This window comes from Echeneis naucrates, chromosome 10 (genome assembly GCF_900963305.1).
Source record: "Echeneis naucrates chromosome 10, fEcheNa1.1, whole genome shotgun sequence".
Lineage (NCBI taxonomy): Eukaryota > Metazoa > Chordata > Actinopteri > Carangiformes > Echeneidae > Echeneis > Echeneis naucrates.
This window is the reverse complement of record NC_042520.1, coordinates 12,658,551-12,678,765: the sequence shown is the minus strand read 5'-3', so window position 1 is coordinate 12,678,765 and position 20,215 is coordinate 12,658,551. Positions and strand designations below refer to the sequence as shown.

At 40.8% G+C, this 20,215-nt stretch overlaps 1 protein-coding gene across 1 annotated transcript; it reads left to right on the top strand.

The window, feature by feature from the left end:
* The first annotated feature begins 17,390 nt into the window (after positions 1 to 17,390).
* LOC115050431 (protocadherin alpha-8-like) lies at positions 17,391 to 19,796 on the top strand. The gene has a single exon (XM_029513273.1). The coding sequence runs from the start codon at positions 17,394 to 17,396 to the stop codon at positions 19,794 to 19,796; it is 2,403 nt and encodes an 800-aa protein (XP_029369133.1). The 5' UTR covers positions 17,391 to 17,393.
* Positions 19,797 to 20,215: the final 419 nt, after the last annotated feature.

Genomic DNA, 20,215 nt, shown 5'->3' with positions numbered 1-20,215 from the left:
TGTGCAGTGAATCACAACGTACAACCAGTGAGGTGGGGTCGGGACACTCCTCCTCAGCAGGGAATTGCATTCACTGCAGGACTGCAAATCAGCAAGCTGTTTATATTAATTTTTTATTTATTTATTTTTTATTTAATGTGCTTTGGACTTGCAAAGGTCTAGACAGGGATGCAGTAGAGTGTACGCCTCATATACATACAACCTCGCTTCTCATTTGTGGATCCCTTTTAGCAAACTGAAAAATAGGTCATATTTTATCACATGTGTGAAGGTCTACGTGTTAGGCTTCATGGCTGATTCTCTCTCTCGAACACTGTGTTGCCCATAGCAACACACTGGGAGATCCACCTCTCAGAGTCTACTGGTTTCCACAGACTAGTATGCACTCAGTGGTCTTAGCAACAGCAGCGGAAGAGGATGGAGGAGGGAGGGAGGGATAGAGACAGCAGTCGAGGGGGGAGGGGTGCTGGCTTTTGTTTAGCTCATCTATAAACATCTAACAATATTTAATGAAAATGGGTTTATTTAGGTAAAAACTCATGGATTATATTCACAAAGTCTTTATCGTAAATCACACAGCATATGGTGCAAATATTGAAGCAATAATAAAAAGCAGGAATGGTTGAGCCTCTAATTACACATTTTTATAGTGCAAAGATAATCACGTCTTTCAAAGAACTGGGTCAATCATAGATTTCCCAGCTCGAAGATGACTATTAGAAAAAGATGTAGTTTAAACTGTCATCAACTTTGTCTTCGTTGAAAGCTGAGCTCACTGAGCGGCATGTGGAATGTAGCAGTATGTGAGTGTGTAGTCTGAAGGGAAAGGATTGCTTCGGACTCAGAGTAAGGCAGCAGCTCAACTTCATTAGGTGCAGACTGAATATGCTTTTTTTTTTCTCCAGTTCCAGTTAAGGTTTATTCAGCACTGAACTAGAATAGCTGCTGCTTTATGTGTAAAGTTGTGTGCATGCATATTCTACATATATTTGATCCTCTGGGGCATCACATGGTTTGGCAGAACAGCCGCAGTGCTAATCTGTGCCTGGACAGCAGATGCCAAGGAAAAGATTTATTCACATGATTAAAAATTTGTGTATTTCATTAAAAGAGCAGTCAGTGACGTCAGTGGATCAAATGAAGTCTCTGTGCTCACAATGTGATCTGGTTGTGCATCCCTGTCTGGACTGTGAATGAGGCACTTCGCTTTGTCATGCTGTTTTTGCTAGCAAGAGGAGGAAAGGCAGAGGAGTGGATCAATTGCAACGAGCACACGCTATGTGTTGGTCCACTGGTGAATCAACACATTATATTTATCTGTATTAGTAATGCAACAAGCACTTCATTTATTTGTAACCACATATTCTTGACACTAAAGCGCGTAAAAAGGAGCCTGTAACCTCAAAGGTGTGTGTGTGTGTGTGTGTGTGTGGGGGGGGGGGGGGGGGGGGTGTTATGACTACGTGCTCCTGTGGCTTTGTCTTCTGTCTGCTTGGCCAAATCAGCAGATGTGTGCAATTGTTTTTGCATTCTGAATGTCTACACTGAACGTAATTTACAGTGCAATGAACTTTGTGTGTCTGTGTTTGTTGTCTTTGTTGAATGATTGAATGCGAGAATTTTCCTTGTAAAACTGCTAAGTATCATGAGGAGAGAGGATAAGAGGACAAGCAAAAAGAAAAAGAGGAGAGACAGCTGTACAATGCAGAAGATCATTACTTCCTCTAAATGCTAACGACCTTCCTCAAGGCGTGCTCTCTTTCTTTTGATTTCGACCACCCTGACCAAAGAAATCACATTTCATGTGACGTATTATTGCCTACTACACCAACAAACTATTCAGGTACTACAGTATGAATGTTACACAATAACCATTCCCTGCAGTGCTGTCCTGTCTCTGCTCTGCTCTCGTTCATACACTGGCCTTCCTGTTTTTGTATCTCCCCTCTCTGATTCCTCACTATTCCTCTCCTCATTCCTCACCCACCATATTGTTATATCACGCTCAGTTTTCTGCTTCCCCGATCCAAACTTTAGCCCAATTTTCCCACCTTTACGTATGTGTGCTTCATCTCCTCCTTCATATTCCACTTTTTTCTCTTGCAGTCTTTTTTGCTGTGGCCTCTTCTCGAGGCCTGGCACAGACTCTTTAGCTCCGTGTTGCTGTGGCTCATGCCTGCAGGGCTGCGGCTGCAGATGCTGCATGTGCTGTTGTGTGTCAGTAGGGCACATTCTCGCTTATTGCTCAAGCTTTGTTGGAAGATGGCACCACATTGAGGTCAGCAACCGTGGTGGTAATCTTATCGACACACACAGCAGAGTACAAGAAAAACAGCTACTACCTTCATGTTCAACTATGCAGTTTGGTATCTTTCTGGGTGAAAAATTTCTTTTGAGAGTTTTTTTCCTTTGAGCCATCAGACTCAATGATCAGTGAGACAAGTCCTCCCTCCACTTGAGAATGACATCCTTTTAGTTTCTGCCCATTTTAGCTGCAGTTTGCGGTAAGAGAAGCCAAATGCAAATGTTCAGTCTGGGAATCAAAAGCTCTGTATGATAAATAGATATTGATAAAAGATGCATTGTGGGTACAGATAATTAGTTTTCAGTAACATTATACACACTCAATTCTGCATGTAAGAGTAAGAAAGGCGGGTGTAGAGCAATGTAGGCCTGCCACCAACAATATAGTTTTAGACAACACTGTTTTGTTTATCCACACTTGAGCTGGCAGAGCAAGAGAGGAGTTTGATCTGGCTGTGCGGCCAGATCGAAGCACAGGAATTGAACAATGACAGATCTATGTGGATGCATTTGGTCCTTTGCTTGTTAATTTGTGTGTTTTTCTGTCACCAGGTGTTTCTTTTTACACACTTGATGAAGCTGATATGGCTCAGTAACATGAGTCCAGTTATGTTATTTGGTGATGTCTACATAAAAATTGTGTTGATTAATAGTTAACTAAATATCTGTTTATTTTATCAAGCCACATAAACTACATGCAGTCAAGGTGTTGCTGAACAGTCAGTTATCCTGGTGTTGACTCTACTCCACTCCTTGTGCGTTTGTGTGTGTGTGTGTCAGCACTTCCACTTTGTGGACCATAGATGACTGGTGGTTGGTGAATCGGGGCTGCGACTGTGAATGTCAACGAGCACAGTCACCTTTGCATGGCAGCTTGCCAAGTGTTTTGTCAAAAGTGTTTGTCTATGTGTACTGCTGAACTCTGGAGAAAAAGAGGGAACAGCAGAGAAGTAGCAGACAAATATGTGAAATGTTTCTCCTCAAGACTCAAAAGTTACAGCGACCAAATTAAATTACATGTGATTTAGATTAGAGAGGTAATTTAAATTCAAACCCTGCACTTGTGTGTGAGTTGACTGTTTTTATGTGACACTGAAAGAAATGTAACTCTAAAGTCCACTCATGAGTAAATTATGGCCATCAAGCACACAAAATAACATTTTCTCTATTGGCAGCTAATCGCTAAATTAACAAAGTGATGTGCAATTTTGCAGATGTACTAGATTTTTTTATTGTTGACTGATGAATAACAGGGCAAAGCCAGAGTCAGTAGGTGAATAATTTCATGGCAAACCTCATTCATAACTGTGGGATAAGACTCCCTGGCACTGCTCATTTCACTTGTCATTTGTCCTGGAACATGACGAGGCTGGTTCAGTGCCACGTGTGACTTTTCTGTAAAGTGGCCCAGCTAGTCACCACTCTTTAGTAAGTGCGCCAAACCTGATTCATTCATGGTAATCAAACACAAAATTTCAGTGAGTTTCTTTAACATGAGTGGCATTTGTATTGCTGCTGTTGCATTTATATTTTCTTCGATTAGATTGTTTGAGAAGATTTGAGCCATTCCCCTCTCCACCACTTAGTTACATAAGTCCTCGGTTTCAGCTGATTGACTGAGTTATAAGAATGAGTCCTATAGGTTTGACCTTTCCACACATATCACTTCACTGTAGCTATATCAAGGCACTGGATCCTTTCTCCAGGGTTTTAGCCCTGTCAACTTATATGAGCTCTAACAACATTGCACTAATAAAAGCATTTGCACTCACTAGCTTCTTATGCCATTTAAAATTCTTACTGGATCACGAGCAATAATAAGATCAATACAATACTGGTATTTAACAACATATGGGCCAGTATGTTTATTTTCCTGATTTCTGCCTGGTGCTCGACAGCTATGTTAAGTACAGTCTGCTCTGTGCTATGTTTAAGTATTTTATTTCTGAATCAACAGAGTTAAGAACAGATGTACATCTACGCTGCTGTTTGGCATCAGTGCTCATGTAGACACAACATCTGCTCCCGCGCTTAGGTCATCACTCCATGCCTGGCGGATTGAACTCACAGAGGGGTCAGCACAAGCAGCATAAGACAACCTGTGGTAAACTAGTGAAGACAGTTGGCTGAAAATCCACCACAAGTGCACCCTCTGTGTCTAGTGCAGTGTCTTATGGTCTAGATTTGGAGGCTGGTTCTGATCTGGGCTTGAAACAACGTATGAATGGATGAGAGGAAATCTAGAGTCGGCTGCTTACGCACTGGATGCAGCCCTAGTAAGAGGATTGCCTTCTTATAGCAGTATCCTTGAACTGCTTACTGTGGAGGAGCTGGAGTATAGAGCCACACACTTTTCTGATTAATACCATATTTTGTATTTATGTCTGACCATGCATGGGTTGGCTCAGATGTTGACTGTGAGAGATCAGATCGCTCACTGCAGGGTTCCTCATCCCCCAGTGTCTTTTTGTCCCCGCCCCGCTAATCACCATGGGTAAATTCTTATTACAAGTGTATTCTTGTTACTATGTCTTATTTAATGTAGCAACAACATGATACTGTTGACTCTTACACTACTCCTACAGTCAGCTAAAGGAAATTCTCTGATTTGTTTGTAAATTTGTAAGAGTGGTTTCTGTTTTGTTAAAATACTTACAACTAACTACATTAAACAAATGTGAAGTTAAAACAGGATGGGACTTGCCTGTGTGAGCTATTTACAGAAATATAATGAATTGATCTATGGTATCTCAGGCCTGCACACAGACATTGTGCTCATATTCATTGCATCACGACATGACATTGATGTGGTCATGCTCATAAAGAGAGAGAGCTTGTTTTTAATGCTGATTAAAAGGTACACCTATAACAGCTTATCCATTTTCTTATTTTGATCATGATGTGAATGTCATCTTCGTTGTCTGGTCGACTCTTTGAAAGTAAACCTGTGAGCTGTTCTGTGCATTGGGTGAGTCATTTCATCCCACATGTAGCTTTTTATGAACTCGGTCAGTTCTATTTATTTTTAGGTAAACCATCTGTCATAAAAATCAGATCAGGTGTTTGGGATTTGGGGTCAGTGCTGGTATTATTATATAAAAAAAATTAGAGAGATACATTTATGTGATGCCCTATAGCCACACAGACGTGTGTTTAGTGTGTGATCACTAAATGCTCTTTCATGATTTCCCCCATCTTATCAAATAGGTGCAGAGAATGAAAATAACAATGAGAGCTGGGTGTGAAAGATGAGTGGTAACGCTGTAAGTGTGACTCATATCCCACTCTCTCCTCCCACCGACTGGCTCCCTCTCCCTGTCTGCCCGTTTCCCTGCCTTTGTTCTTGTTTTCACTACCACGCTCTCCTACACCACTGTGCTGTTCCTCTCATCTTCACTCATTTCTCTTCCATTGCTACTTTGTTTTTCAATTCCTTGTAATTTTTCTTCATATCTCTTTATTCTCATTTGTACACAAAGAATCCTTTTCTCTGGTTTTCTTCATCACTCATCCCCTCCTACACTTTGATTTCTTCTGACTGGTGCTCTATCATGCCTCCTCCTGTTTTTCCATGTAACTGCAGTCTAAAAGAAAATGGCTGACAGATTTTTGTAGCCGAGTTACTTTCTGCCTTCTGCCCCCACAATAAATTCTTCTTTTGAATTTCGTGCTCTTAGTTTAGTTGCTTTTATCTATTAGGGTGCATAGTTTTGTCCATTTGTCTTATTCTGTCATACATCCACCTTTTTCCTAATTCTTTATGACCACAGACATTGCCTCTCTTCTCACAGTACCTTTTGGTGTGAGTAGAGCTGAATATATGAGAGCACCTTCCTGTCACTCAGCCTTATAACTGCAGCAGTAGGGGAGAGATGGGAAGAAGTAGTCTGGCTCTTCACAGCTTCAGGCCTGAGGCCAAAAACACGAGACCTGTCTCTGAACCTGTCCTAATTTATGGTGTATGTGCCCAGTATATCAACCCATAGTGACAATTTCTGTGTTTCAATTGATGTGGCTTTGAACTGGAATGAAGTGAAGTGGCTTTGCTAACTGTAATTTACTATGTCATATGGAGGATCACATTTTTGTAATTTAAAAAAAAAAAAAAAGGTATAACCACCCATCCCCTGCCCCAATTCCAAACCACACTTATCTTACAAATGTGCTGTCTTTTCACACCTTAAATATGCATATTTTGAAGATGTAATTTTTAACTATATATCAGAAAAACTACGTGGCCAAAGTTTTTCTGTGTGTGTGTGTGGATTTTGTCAGTTTGCATATATCCATAAATTCAGTGAAAAATTGCATACTTTCTGTAGCATTACAAAACAATATTTAGAACAGTTATCTGAGTAAACGGTGGTTTAAATTTGGAATAGGTTTTGGCTACAGTGTTGTTTAGTTTGTTACAAATACAATTCATTATTTTGCTGTTTCCAAATCAGATGAAAAGTATTTATGTAAATAGATACTGTGTATGTTGATGAAATCAAACTGATTCTGTTCTGTTACCACTGGTAACGGGCCTTACGAATTGTTGAGCAATTAGTAACAAGTTGCAGCTTATATACTTATAACCATCTGATGGTTTAGGTATCAGAAGTAGATAAGCAGATCAGTCAGGCATCATGTGATGAACATAGTTTTTGACAGACTAAAACTTTAAATCTGTACTAAAACCAAGTTATTCAAAGCAGACACCAGGCAAGATAATCCAAGCATCACATTAGAAGAGCAAAACTGGAGAGATACAGCAAAAACATGTAACCAAAATAACAAGGAGTTTGTTATGCTTGTTTACAAACTACTGAAAGTGGGGTCTTTGCGATAAGACTGAAGTATAATTGTTCCCTAAGCCCTTGTTTACTCCCTGATGTTCGTTCTAATCCTGATTCACTTTGCTTTGCCCTCAAACTGTGAACTAATGTAAGTTGTGCCAGTGTGGCTTCTTATGGTGCAAAAATACATAGTAACAATCAAAACTAGTTTCAAAATGCAATTCAAGCCTGCACTAGATGTTACCTGTGTTAAACCAAGATATATATCCCAATGTACTGTTTGGAATATGATTATTTGTTGCACTAAATTCACAGAAAACACTATGTCCCTTCTGGTGTTTTAGTAGGAAATACCTTTCCTTTTATTGTCTGTATTGTGCCACTGCTGTCAGTATTCTCAGCTGTCCTGGATTTTCTCTTGTGCGATGTATGTAAAGTGATAATTCTAGTGTGGCGCTCCTCTAATGCGATTAGGTGGAATCATCTTAACGATCCCATGAAGAGTAGCTTTGAAAGACAGCAGCACATAGTCAGGATATCGCTCGACCTTAAATTCCAGGCTAACATCCAAATTGCTTTTTAGTTTTTACTTTGTGTTCCCTCACTGTTGTTATGTGTTTGCTCTGGCCGTTTCTGTGGTAAATGTACATTCAATGTTATATATTTAATTGCCTTAACTGTACCTGAATAGGATGGATGCAATATTAGAAACACCTTTCAGAATGACACAATATGCAAAAAAAAAACTAAACAAAAAAAACAAACAGCACTACAAACTACAGTCTCAGAAAGCCCATTGAGACAAAGTAATCCCCTGAAACTGTTAAAGAAACAATATATTATAACATAACAATAATGGAGCATGGATGGGCATTAGTTTTAATCAAGTGCACCTAATAAACTGGTGACTATATCAATAATTCATTCATCTTCACTGCTTATCCAATTCCGGGTCATGGGGGGTGCTGGAGCTGATCGCAGCTCACACTGGGTGAGGGTGGGGTACACCCTGGACAGGTCACCAGTTCATCACAGAGGCTGGTGAATATAGATGCTTGCTTAATCTCTCTGTGTCTCGCATGCAAATATGCTAGTTACATTTATGTTTCAGTTACATCTTCATCACTCTCACCGCAGTCAGAGATGCTTCTGTTACTGCGCATGCTGGGGTGACAGCCACAGAACTGTTTAAGTTTTGATGCTGATTAAAGTGGAAGATGGTGTTTGCTATTCTCAGAGAGGGGCAGTGACAGAGCCCAAGCTTAAATGATTGGTTGGCAAGGCTTTTTTTTTTTTTTTTTTATAAATAGTTACCTTCATTTTCTCTGGAAAGTGGGGCACCCTCACAAAACCATTTCAACCATTTGCAGTCTAAGAGACTCTGCAGGCCAGAACTCTCTTCTATTATTCAGACCTTTAAAAAAAATAAAAAAAAAATGGGCCAAACCCCAGTGCAGCAGGCCTGTACCTGCAATGCACTTAGACGCAGCACAGCCTGCTACATATTCAGGATTGCATAACTAATATGAAAGTAAAAATAGATAGTAAAGTAAAAATAGACATTACACAAGATGTAATATATGCTGATGTAAGGATAATATAATTGAAACAAAGTGTTATTTCTTATTTATTGTTGGGATGTTAATGACATGGCTGTGAATATAGTTTACGTCACTAACAAAACCTAAATGAAAGATATTAGGGATAGCCTTCAGGTTTGGGTGAAGTTCATACCTCTCTGACTTTACCTGTTGTTCTTATTTCTATCAGCATGGTTGGGAATGTGCAGGGATTGTTAGATACAGCCACTCCTTTCCCCTCTGGGAGAGATGGCATTTTAATTTCTCGGGGCAGACAAGATGTGTGACAGACACCAAGGCTGCTAGTATATCTGTATCACTAATACAATTTCTGCAGTGTGTGAGTGTGCTAATCTAATAGGAGACTTTACAGGATTGCCTGCCTCCTGACACTAGTTTGTCTGCCTGTGCATGTGGTAACCCCTATCAAGAACAAAGAAAAGGGTGGAAATGCTCCCCCTTGTGGCAAAAAGAGAGCATTACTGAATTCTTTCTTTGTGCAGTATGTGTGTCTGTGTGTCAATGCATTCAATTATTTAACATGTTGCCACTCTCTATGCGGTAGTGTATTGACAGGTATTGTTACTGAGTTTTGGTGTCAGTATTGAGCCACATATGGTGGGTCCTGTCCCATTTTCCATTCTGTCTGATTTAAACCAAACAGAGATCATGCCCTCTTCCCCTGAGGACTGATTGGCAAATCTAGGTTATCCATGCCTGACTAGGAAGCTAGATGCATTTTTAATCCCACTAAAATAGTTTTGTTGACGCTCTGCCTGTGTTTGAATATTAAGTATCACAGAGGGTGAGAAGAGATGTGTGTATCATCTATGTATAAAATGTTCCTTTAAAAAAGTGAATATGCTATATATATATATACAAAACACAAATATGTTTAGGTTAAATTCTATTCATATTTTTGACTTTTCTGGTGAATTTATGGTTGTGAAAAGGGAAAGGTAAACGCCCTGTCCTTGGCATATGTACTGAGTGCTCATAAACAGGGGTGCAGAGGAGGGGGCTGCAGGGAGGGGCACCGGCGAGGGCTGCATCTGCATCACCATGGATACAAGAGGAGAGATGGTGAATCAGTTATGGGTGAAAGCAGGGATCTATCAGACACCGCCTTTGTCACTAGGCACAATGTTTAACCAATCAGTGTGGCGACTGCAGTCACATTGATTGTAGCAAACCAATCAGATTTCTATCCTACTTTTACTGTTGTCCAAGAATAATATAAATCCTGGTTATTTTTTTATAGTATTGATAACTGTCTGTAAAGGTAAACCATGAGTGGGCTGTTACAACTTGTAATGTTAAAAAAATAATAATAATCATAGTGTAAGACACATGGAACTGAAGCAAGTATGAATGCAGTACAGGCAAAGACAAGGGTTGTTTCTATTTGTCTCTAACCCTAACCCTTCCTATTTCTTTACTTTCACACCCACACACACAAAGCACACAAGCCCTGATCCTGCTGTTTGCTACTAATTACTGTAAATTTACCATTACAAGTTCAATAACACACCTTGCTTCTGAAAACTTTGTATACCCATTGAAACTTTCATAACACTGCTTTATTTCGAGGAGTTTGTTTTGGACTACTGATCATTTGAAAGCTGACATAATTTAGCAAATGTGCTTATATTAACTGAAAACAGTAGTTAGAATGGGTATATTAATCAAAGCTAAAAGGATAAAAGATTCAAAATAGCAATCATTTTGGTAATATTCTGAAAAGCAGGCACGATACTGCATAGAAATGTAAAAATGCTAGGTAAATAGACTAAATACAACATGCAGAATTAATTAATTTTAATTAATTAATTTTGTTTAATTAAAATATCTCCCCATGATTGGAACACTCACAGCGCCAACAACAGCATTTCCCTTGTCTGTTGTTTTACAGTAGAGTAACTAATTATATGATTTGGGGGATTGTGCCATCACTTTCCAAATGAGTGAATACTGTGTTGGTGTGTCTCTTGCTTTATCTCAGGGGTATTTGCATGTGTGTGTTTGGGCATGCTCCATATTGCTGTGCCCCGGTTTTCATCTTGTTCCGGCTTATGTTTCCATGGACCTGCCCCTGTCCTACTTATTCCAGAAACCAGTGGAGGAGAGAACTTATTTGGAAATAAATTATTAAGTGGTTGTTGGGTTTAATACTAGGAGTGATGAGTCTTCCTCCCACCTCTTTCTCCATTTTACTTTATTTAATTTCTCATAACTTTGACTAATAAATATCTGTTCACAGCTGCACGTTTGCATATGTGAGTCTAGTCACTAAGTTAATATATTCTATACTTATGTCCAAAGTAAAATACTAAATTACTTTTTACATTTCTGCAATCTATGCTAAATAAGAACTTCACTGTCCATTTGGAAACTATCCTTCCTGGAAAACCAAGTACATACCTCTCTATTCTTAGACCTCTTACTTTTAGTTCAAATATTCCTTCCTGCTTCAGCTATTACTTTCTTTGTACTGGTATTTTCCCTATTCATCTTCCATGGTCCTGTTTCTATCAAGTTATACTGTTCACCTCCTTATCCTTCAACATTATCAGTCAATAAGTGAATGGTGTACTGCTGCATGTGGGTGTTTGTTTTTCTCTTCACAAATGAATTGAGGCTAAGTAGCAGCATATCAGCAAGAATTGGAAAAGCAGATATCTGAACAATTTAGCATAATATGGCAATGGACGATAGGAACTGAGTTAAGAAAGAAATATACACAAGGAGTAGGTTGCCCCCTTGTGCCGTGACTATCACTACTCCACACAAAAACAGCACTGTGACGTCAGTATCTCATCACATAAAATGGGAAGTGGTGTACTGCAGAAGTGGCGGTGGTCTCTAGAGCTTTGGCCCTTGGAGGATACAGTAGGCTTGGCTGAATGCAAAGGTCAGGCTCTGTGAGACTGTGGGGGTGGTAAGAGAAGCAGGCACTGCTGCTAAAGTGGATCTGCCATAGTGAATATGGGGCTGCAGTGGTCAATTACCAATGTATGAGCAGCCTAATCTAGTATGCGTGCAGTACTTTTGGTTTTTGTCTGCCTCTGTGAGTTTATGTGTGTATTGCAGTTATGACTATAATGTGATCTGATTAGCTAAGGGATGAAACACCATCAGGAAACTGAACAATAGATAAAAGATCAAACTGATGAAGAAATCCAAAGTATTACTTTTTGTACTATCCCATGCATTAAAAAAAAAAAAACAAAAAAAAAAACAACAAATGAATGGGATAGTGGTGTGGTATCTGTGTCTGTTTCTGTGTGTGTTCGTGCAGATGCATCATGTCTATGCCTGAGACTGTGTTGCTATGGAGACAGGAGAGCTGTGCAGGAAGCGAGGAGAAAGGGGGGAGGAACTCGCCTTGAAGCATGTTCAGATAGCACCCTTCCCCCATCTATTAACACTGAGGAACAATATGGCACACGTTCATATAGCACACTTTTTTTTTTCACAAGCACATGCATAAGTGGTGGCTAAAAGACTATCATGAGATCACTGATATGGAGTGGATGGAGAAGCTGATTTGGTGACATCCCTTTAATAATGCAGTAAACACACATAAAAACACTGCTGCTGACTGTTTCCGCCCAGACCACCCCCCCGCGCCCACCTAACACTCCCTTCTTCCTCTCCTCCTCCTCTGATCATGCTGCTCTTGGTAGTCTGTTTGGATTCTCCTCATCTGTTATGTGATAAGTGAACTGCAGACAATGAAGCCTGGTGATTATGCACACCTCCCTGTGTACAGGGAGCAAACACTGTATTTTTCTTAACTGCCATGTATCCACTATTAATTATTCATCTGATTCAATTATGATATCCCCAGGGAATGTGACTTTCATCAATGAATATAGAGGTCATGAAGAAAAACTGCAACTTCTTCACAAGAATATGGTTAGTCAACTAAAACTGAATTCTGCACCAGTGCATAAAGAGATGTTACTACATTACTTGAACTTTCTGCAGTTGCTTCCCAGGTGGGCTGTATCTGACACTGGAGGAGGAGGATGACCCAAGTGTTCAGCATTTCCTTGACACAATCAGCATTTTCTCCACACGCCTTTTTGGGCATGCTCAGCAACAGACCCAGACTTTCTCTGAGATTGGATTAAGCAGTGCAGCTTCTGATATCATTCATACATATGTGGCCTGTGCAGTATCACGTATACTGATGGACTGTAAATATGGACACTATTGAATTGTTTAGATTTTCAGGAAATGTGATTGGTCGTAGCAAAGGTTTTTACACCACAGTTACATGTCTTTGCAAAAATAGGTCAGTAGGCCCCAAAAACAGAACTGATTTCTGTTAAATGATGAATTCGCTTTACAGTGATGAGTAGATGGCAGCATCATACTGTAATCCATATACTTCATGTTGATTTCAACACAGTGACAATCCAGACTTAGGTACCATAAAGTCAAAGATGTGTGTGTGTTTTGTTTATGTTTACCTAAATGACCATATGCATGTTATCCAACATACCTGCATACAATAACTCCAAGGTTGTTTTTTTCCCCATACATTAGGAAAATTGTAGACAGGTGACCTTATTATTTTTGCATTTTGGAGTTAACGGCTCAGTCTGTGATGGTTATTAATATTTTCAAATCAAATCATGTTTCCTACAGAATGGAAAATAGGGCAGGACTTTCTGAATCCAGGGCTTAATCCCAGGATTACAAACGAGCAAATGTTCATAAACTCATGATGACACACTGTGGAAATGTGGAGAAACCCTCTGAAAATACTACGCAGCACTCACGTCCCGACTGCACAAAGCTCAGAAAAAAAAGGTCCAACTAAAGTTATTTATTAGCCTCAAGGCTGAAGCAAAAACAATCCTAAAATCATTATTCGTCGAGGAGAGAGAGACTGAATAACAAGAAAGAGAGCGAGTCTGTGTGTGGTACGTGAGCTGCACGTCTGTCCTGGATTGTCCCCGTGACTAAAGACAGGCGGCGCCGACAGACTCCAGTGTGCTGTCCAAGGTGCTGAAATGCTCAGTTTTACTACCAGATTCAACAGCAGTTCGGCGTGTGTGTGTGTGTGTGTGTGTGTGTGTGTCTGAGAGAGAGGAAGACGGAACGAGAGCGGCAGCAAAAATAGATGTCTAAAATGCAACAAATGTGTACTGCAAGAATCTCCCCACGTCACCGTATTTACCACACAGCGTCGCTGTTCATCCATCAGATGCAGCCTTACTCTATGAACCAACTAAGCCCCTCCTTTTTCCAGACGACAGGTCTTCCATTCCAGTCTTTGTTATAAAGAGACAGAGGACGGAGGAACAGAATTTTCCAGTCATTCCATCAGCTTTCACAGATCGTAAACTATCTGATTGTGAAATTTGTCTTTGTTTCATTGGACAGAATGATGTTTTTCAGATGGAGCTATTTTGGAATATACCTAGGCTTTTTTCTACTGGACTGTTACTGGGAAATGGTGTCTGGGCAGCTTTCCTATTCCGTAGTAGAGGAGCTAAACCCGGGGAGTCCTGTTGGAAATATTGCCAAGGATCTAAACCTAAATTCACAAGACTTGGAATCCCGTATGTTTCAGATTGTAACTGGATCAAAACGAAAATTCTTCGCGGTAAATCTCAAGGCTGGTGTTATGTATGTCAGTGAGAGAATAGACAGAGAGGAGCTCTGTGCAGAAGAACTTAAATGCTCTATAAGTGTCGAGGCTGTGATAAACAACCCTTTGAAGCTTTACCGTATTGACGTGGATATTTTAGATGTAAATGACAATGCGCCAATTTTTACGTCGAAATTGCAAAATCTGTACATCGCAGAGAGTTCTCTACCAGGAGTGAAATTTGCATTATCTGAAGCAACCGACGCGGATGTGGGGAGAAACGGAGTCAGCACTTACAAATTAAGTCAAAATGAACATTTCTCTTTGGCAACGCATAAAGCAGGCGGCAGTGTGTCTGCTGAGTTGGTCTTGCAGAAAGCTTTAGACCGAGAGATGAAGTCCGTGGTCACTATGACGCTGACCGCTGTGGACGGGGGGAGTCCTCCGAAATCAGGCACCTCGCAGATTATTATTCATGTTTTAGATATCAATGATAACATTCCGATATTCAGCGAAACGTTGTATAAGGCAACAATTTCCGAAAACACTCCCCCAGGTGCAACACTGGTGGCTGTGAACGCCACAGACAGAGACGAGGGCCTGAACAGTGAGATTGTTTATTCGTTGAGAAGCAAGGATCAAGATCACGTGCTTGATATCTTTGAAATTGAGAGTCAATCAGGAGTCATTAAAGTAAAAGGAAATGTAGACTACGAAGAAAGGAAGGCTTTTGAGATACGGGTAGAGGCCACTGACAAAGGCCAGCCCCCCATGTCTGCTCATTGTAAAGTGCTGGTTGAAGTACTTGACTTAAATGATAACGCTCCCGTGATCACGGTGACGTCACTGCACAGGACAGTGAAAGAGGACGCCCATGTAGGTACTGTAGTTGCCCTTGTGTCAGTCCTCGATAAAGATGGTGGAAAAAACGGTGATGTAAAAGTCCAAATAGAAAATAAAGTGCCATTCAAACTAGAAACAAACTATGAACACTATTATTCTTTGTTAGTTGACGGGACACTAGACAGAGAAAGTCTCTCAAACTATAATGTCACTATCGTTGCTACTGATAAAGGATCCCCGCCACTCTCCAGCAAGAGTGTAGTTTCTATACATGTTTCTGATGTCAATGATAACGCACCCCGTTTCCCAGAAGCCTTTATTAATGTATACTTGAAAGAGAACAGTGCAGTGGGGGCAGTTATTAAAACAGTGACTGCAACAGATACTGATATTGACCACAACAGCCAGGTGAGATATTCATTTTTACAAAGTTATAACAGCGACTCACTGCCTTCAACTACAATGGTAAACATCAACTCAGAGACAGGAGACATAGTCAGCCTGCAGTCTTTTAACTACGAGCAGTTAAAAACGTTTCAGTTCAAAGTTCAGGCCACAGACTCTGGTGTTCCTCCGCTCAGCAGCAACGTGACTGTGAACGTTTTTATCCTGGATGAGAATGACAACAGTCCCTCAGTTCTCGCCCCATATTCTGAGCACGGCTCCGTTAACAGTGAGACCATCCCCTATTCTGCTGAAGCGGGATACTTTGTGGCAAAGATCAGGGCTGTAGACGCAGACTCTGGATACAATGCGCTGCTTTCTTATCACCTCTCTGAGCCCAAAGGAAACAACCTCTTCAGGATCGGAACCAGCACCGGGGAAATCCGGACTAAGAGGAGAATGAGTGACAATGACCTGAAAACTCACCCCTTGGTGGTCTTGGTTTCTGATAACGGAGAACCCTCCCTGTCAGCTACTGTGTCTATTGAAGTGGTGGTGGTTGAAAGCGCAGCTGACATCCACACTCAGTTCAGACATGTTCCCCTAAAGGAGGAGACCTTCTCTGATTTAAACCTGTATCTGCTGATCGCCATTGTGTCGGTGTCAGTCATCTTTCTGCTGAGTCTCATCACTTTAATAGCAGTCAGATGTCACAGGACAGACAGCAGTTTCAGCAGGTACAGCGCCCCAATGATCACCACCCACCCTGACGGGAGCTGGTCTTACTCCAAAGCTACTCAGCAGTATGACGTGTGTTTCAGCTCAGACACGCTCAAGAGTGACGTAGTGGTTTTCCCCGCCCCGTTTCCACCTGTAGATGCTGAACTGATCAGTATTAACGGAGGAGACACTTATACCAGGACTCAGACTTTACCCAACAAAGAAAAGGTAAGAAAGTGCTGACTTTCAAAATGTGTTGGTTAATATGAATGTACTCTGGGGAGCTGTGAACCGAATATAACCCAATGCTTTTTTAATTATGAAATACAAACACTTTGTGAGAAGTTTACCTATTAATGGTTTTGGATTTGTCCTGAAATCCAACGTTAAATGAGCGACGGAAATAACAGCAAACCTATTGGTAGTTCAGGCGTCACGCATTATCGCCTCACGAGTGTGTGCAGTTGTCTGTGGTGCTGAAATAAACGCCGCGGCATGTGTGTGGTCCGAGTGTAATGCAGACGTTGTGTCTTTAAAAAAAAAAGCAAACATTAGAATGGAATCATTTGACGACATATCAAGTTGGATTTGATGGCTTTTTAATTTCATAATGAATGATGTAAACCTTATTTTGTCACAATTAGATACATGTTCAAATACTTTTATTTTCAGTCTTTCATTTTATTTTTGCTAATGTGTTTTCTATTAAGAGGAATGCAATTCGTTTTTGTTTTTTTTTTTGTTTTTTTTTTTTTCAATTCAGCGATTTAATCCCTCTCTGTTGCTTGCACTTACCATTTTTTGTGGTTTTGCTCGTAAGATGGTCTGTATTTTTGCCTGGTTGGCCGTCTTGTTGGGTTATATTGAAATGTCAAAAGCTTAAATTTTTTAGGAATTTACTCAGTTTGCGCAGTTTGTTGATATTCCTCTGTTATCATCAGAGGTTTAATGGAGTAATGCTACATGAACACTTGGGGACACTGTAGACCATGACATCTTTATTAGGCAAGGCCAAGACTCCTCCCAGAAATGGGATGGTGATGATGTTTCTTTGGGCTTTGTTACAAAGAGACGCAGGGCGAGACAGACGGCCATGAGAAGATTTATCCAGTCAGATTTTATTACCAGTGTTTGACGGGATAGTTGGACCGGGATTCACATATTTCTCTGTTGGAGATGATTATGCATTTCTCAAGGAGGACGAGCCTTTGTCGGATTTATCTTGTGATCGTGCTGCTGAATTGTTGCTGGGACGCGGTGTCGGGGCAGCTCTCGTATTCGATCTCAGAGGAGGTAAACCCGGGGACTCCTGTGGGGAATATCGCCAAAGACCTAAATCTAAATGTCCAGGAGCTGGAGTCTCGTATGTTTCAGATTGTCAGTGGATCAAAGAGAAAATATTTCGATGTAAATCTGAAAACTGGAATTCTTTACGTGAATGAAAGAATAGACCGCGAGGAGCTCTGCGCAAAGGCGACAAAATGCCCTGTCAATGTAGAGGCAGTGATCAACAATCCACTGAAGCTTTATCGCTTGGAGGTAAATATAATAGATATAAATGATAATGCGCCGCATTTCTCTGAGCAACTACAGTCACTGGACATTGCAGAAAGTACTTTACCAGGACTCAAATTAGGGTTAGGGGAGGCATCGGATTTAGATGTCGGTAAAAACGGTGTTAATACATACAAGCTTAGTAGTAACGATTATTTCTCTTTGGACATTCATAAAGGAGGAGATAGCGTGTCTGCCGAGTTAGTCCTGCTGAAAGCTTTAGACCGAGAGCGTGACTCCGTTATAAAGCTCACACTAACTGCAGTAGATGGAGGAAATCCGCAGAAATCGGGAACATCACAGATTATTGTCACCGTTTTGGATATTAACGACAATAACCCCGTTTTCAGTAAATCCTTATATAAAATTAAAATTCCTGAAAATTTGCCAACAGGATCTAAAGTGATTATTGTAAATGCAACAGACGCAGATGAGGGTTTAAACAGTGAAATAGAATATTCTTTGAGAAGTAAAGGTCAGGATCAGGTTTTAGATGTATTTCAAATAGACTCTAAAACAGGTGAAATTACAGTGAAAGGTGAGATTGACTATGAGGAAAATGCAGCATTTGAGATTCGAGCACAGGCCAGTGACAAAGGCCAACCTCCCATGTCTGCTCATTGTAAAGTGCTTGTTGAAGTGATGGACCTGAACGACAACGCTCCTGAGATCTCTGTGACGTCACTAGTAAATACAGTGAAGGAGGACGCAGAAGCAGGTACTGCTATTGCACTTGTTTCTGTGCTGGACAAAGACAGTGGAAAAAACGGGGCAGTGAAAGCTGTAATTGCAAATAAAGTTCCATTCAAACTGGAAACTAATTATAAAGATTATTACTCTATTGTAGTTGATGGTCTACTTGATAGAGAAACTAAGTCCCAATACAATGTTACAATAGTAGCTAGAGATGAAGGGAGTCCACCTCTCTCCAGCACCAACATAGTTACTGTTCATGTTTCTGATGTTAATGACAACCCACCGCGATTCTCAGAGCCGCAGATTAATGTTTATGTGAAAGAAAACAGTCCAACAGGAGCAGTTATTAAGACGGTGTCTGCAGTTGATGCTGACACTAATCAAAATGGTCAGGTGAGATATTCATTCTTACAAACTAACAGTGAAACGCTGCCATTATCTGTGATGGTAAACATCAACTCAGAGACAGGAGACATAGTCAGCCTGCAGTCTTTTAACTACGAGGAGTTAAAAACGTTTCAGTTCAAAGTTCAGGCCACAGACTCTGGTGTTCCTCCGCTCAGCAGCAACGTGACTGTGAACGTTTTTATCCTGGATGAGAATGACAACAGTCCCTCGGTTCTCGCTCCATATTCTGAGCACGGCTCCGTTAACAGTGAGACCATCCCCTATTCTGCTGAAGCGGGATACTTTGTGGCAAAGATCAGGGCTGTAGACGCAGACTCTGGATACAATGCGCTGCTTTCTTATCACCTCTCTGAGCCCAAAGGAAACAACCTCTTCAGGATCGGAACCAGCACCGGGGAAATCCGGACTAAGAGGAGAATGAGTGACAATGACCTGAAAACTCACCCCTTGGTGGTCTTGGTTTCTGATAACGGAGAACCCTCCCTATCAGCTACTGTGTCTATTGAAGTGGTGGTGCTTGAAAGCGCAGCTGACATCCACACTCAGTTCAGACATGTTCCCCTAAAGGAGGAGACCTTCTCTGATTTAAACCTGTATCTGCTGATCGCCATTGTGTCGGTGTCAGTCATCTTTCTGCTGAGTCTCATCACTTTAATAGCAGTCAGATGTCACAGGACAGACAGCAGTTTCAGCAGGTACAGCGCCCCAATGATCACCACCCACCCTGACGGGAGCTGGTCTTACTCCAAAGCTACTCAGCAGTATGACGTGTGTTTCAGCTCAGACACGCTCAAGAGTGACGTAGTGGTTTTCCCCGCCCCGTTTCCACCTGTAGATGCTGAACTCATCAGTATTAACGGAGGAGACACTTATACCAGGACTCAGACTTTGCCTAATAAGGAAAAGGTAAGAATACTATGAAAAAAAAAAAAAAAAAACATGTTTCATTTTGTGTGATGGTTGTGAATATAAATGTGGTGAAATGGAACATTTATAGATTGTTTTATGTGGTGTCTTGACAAATCAGACATCTGACCGCCATTTTTTGAGAACATTACTATAATACGGAGTATGTCGTTGTCCATGGTGCTGACATAAGCACTGCAGCTGAGAACTGAATATTTGTCAGGTGCATAAGGTCTCTACCTGGCCTTACTTTTTTTATTGAGGGATGAAATATACAATGATTAATCAAAAATAGGCTTCTCGACATCTTCATAACCTTACTTGTGATGTAGTTGATTTGAAATCATTTTCTTCTGTGAACCACCTCCTATGGATTAAATGAGGCAATCGGCCATTTTTTTTCAGCGCCATGTAATTTCTTACTTCAGGTTAGC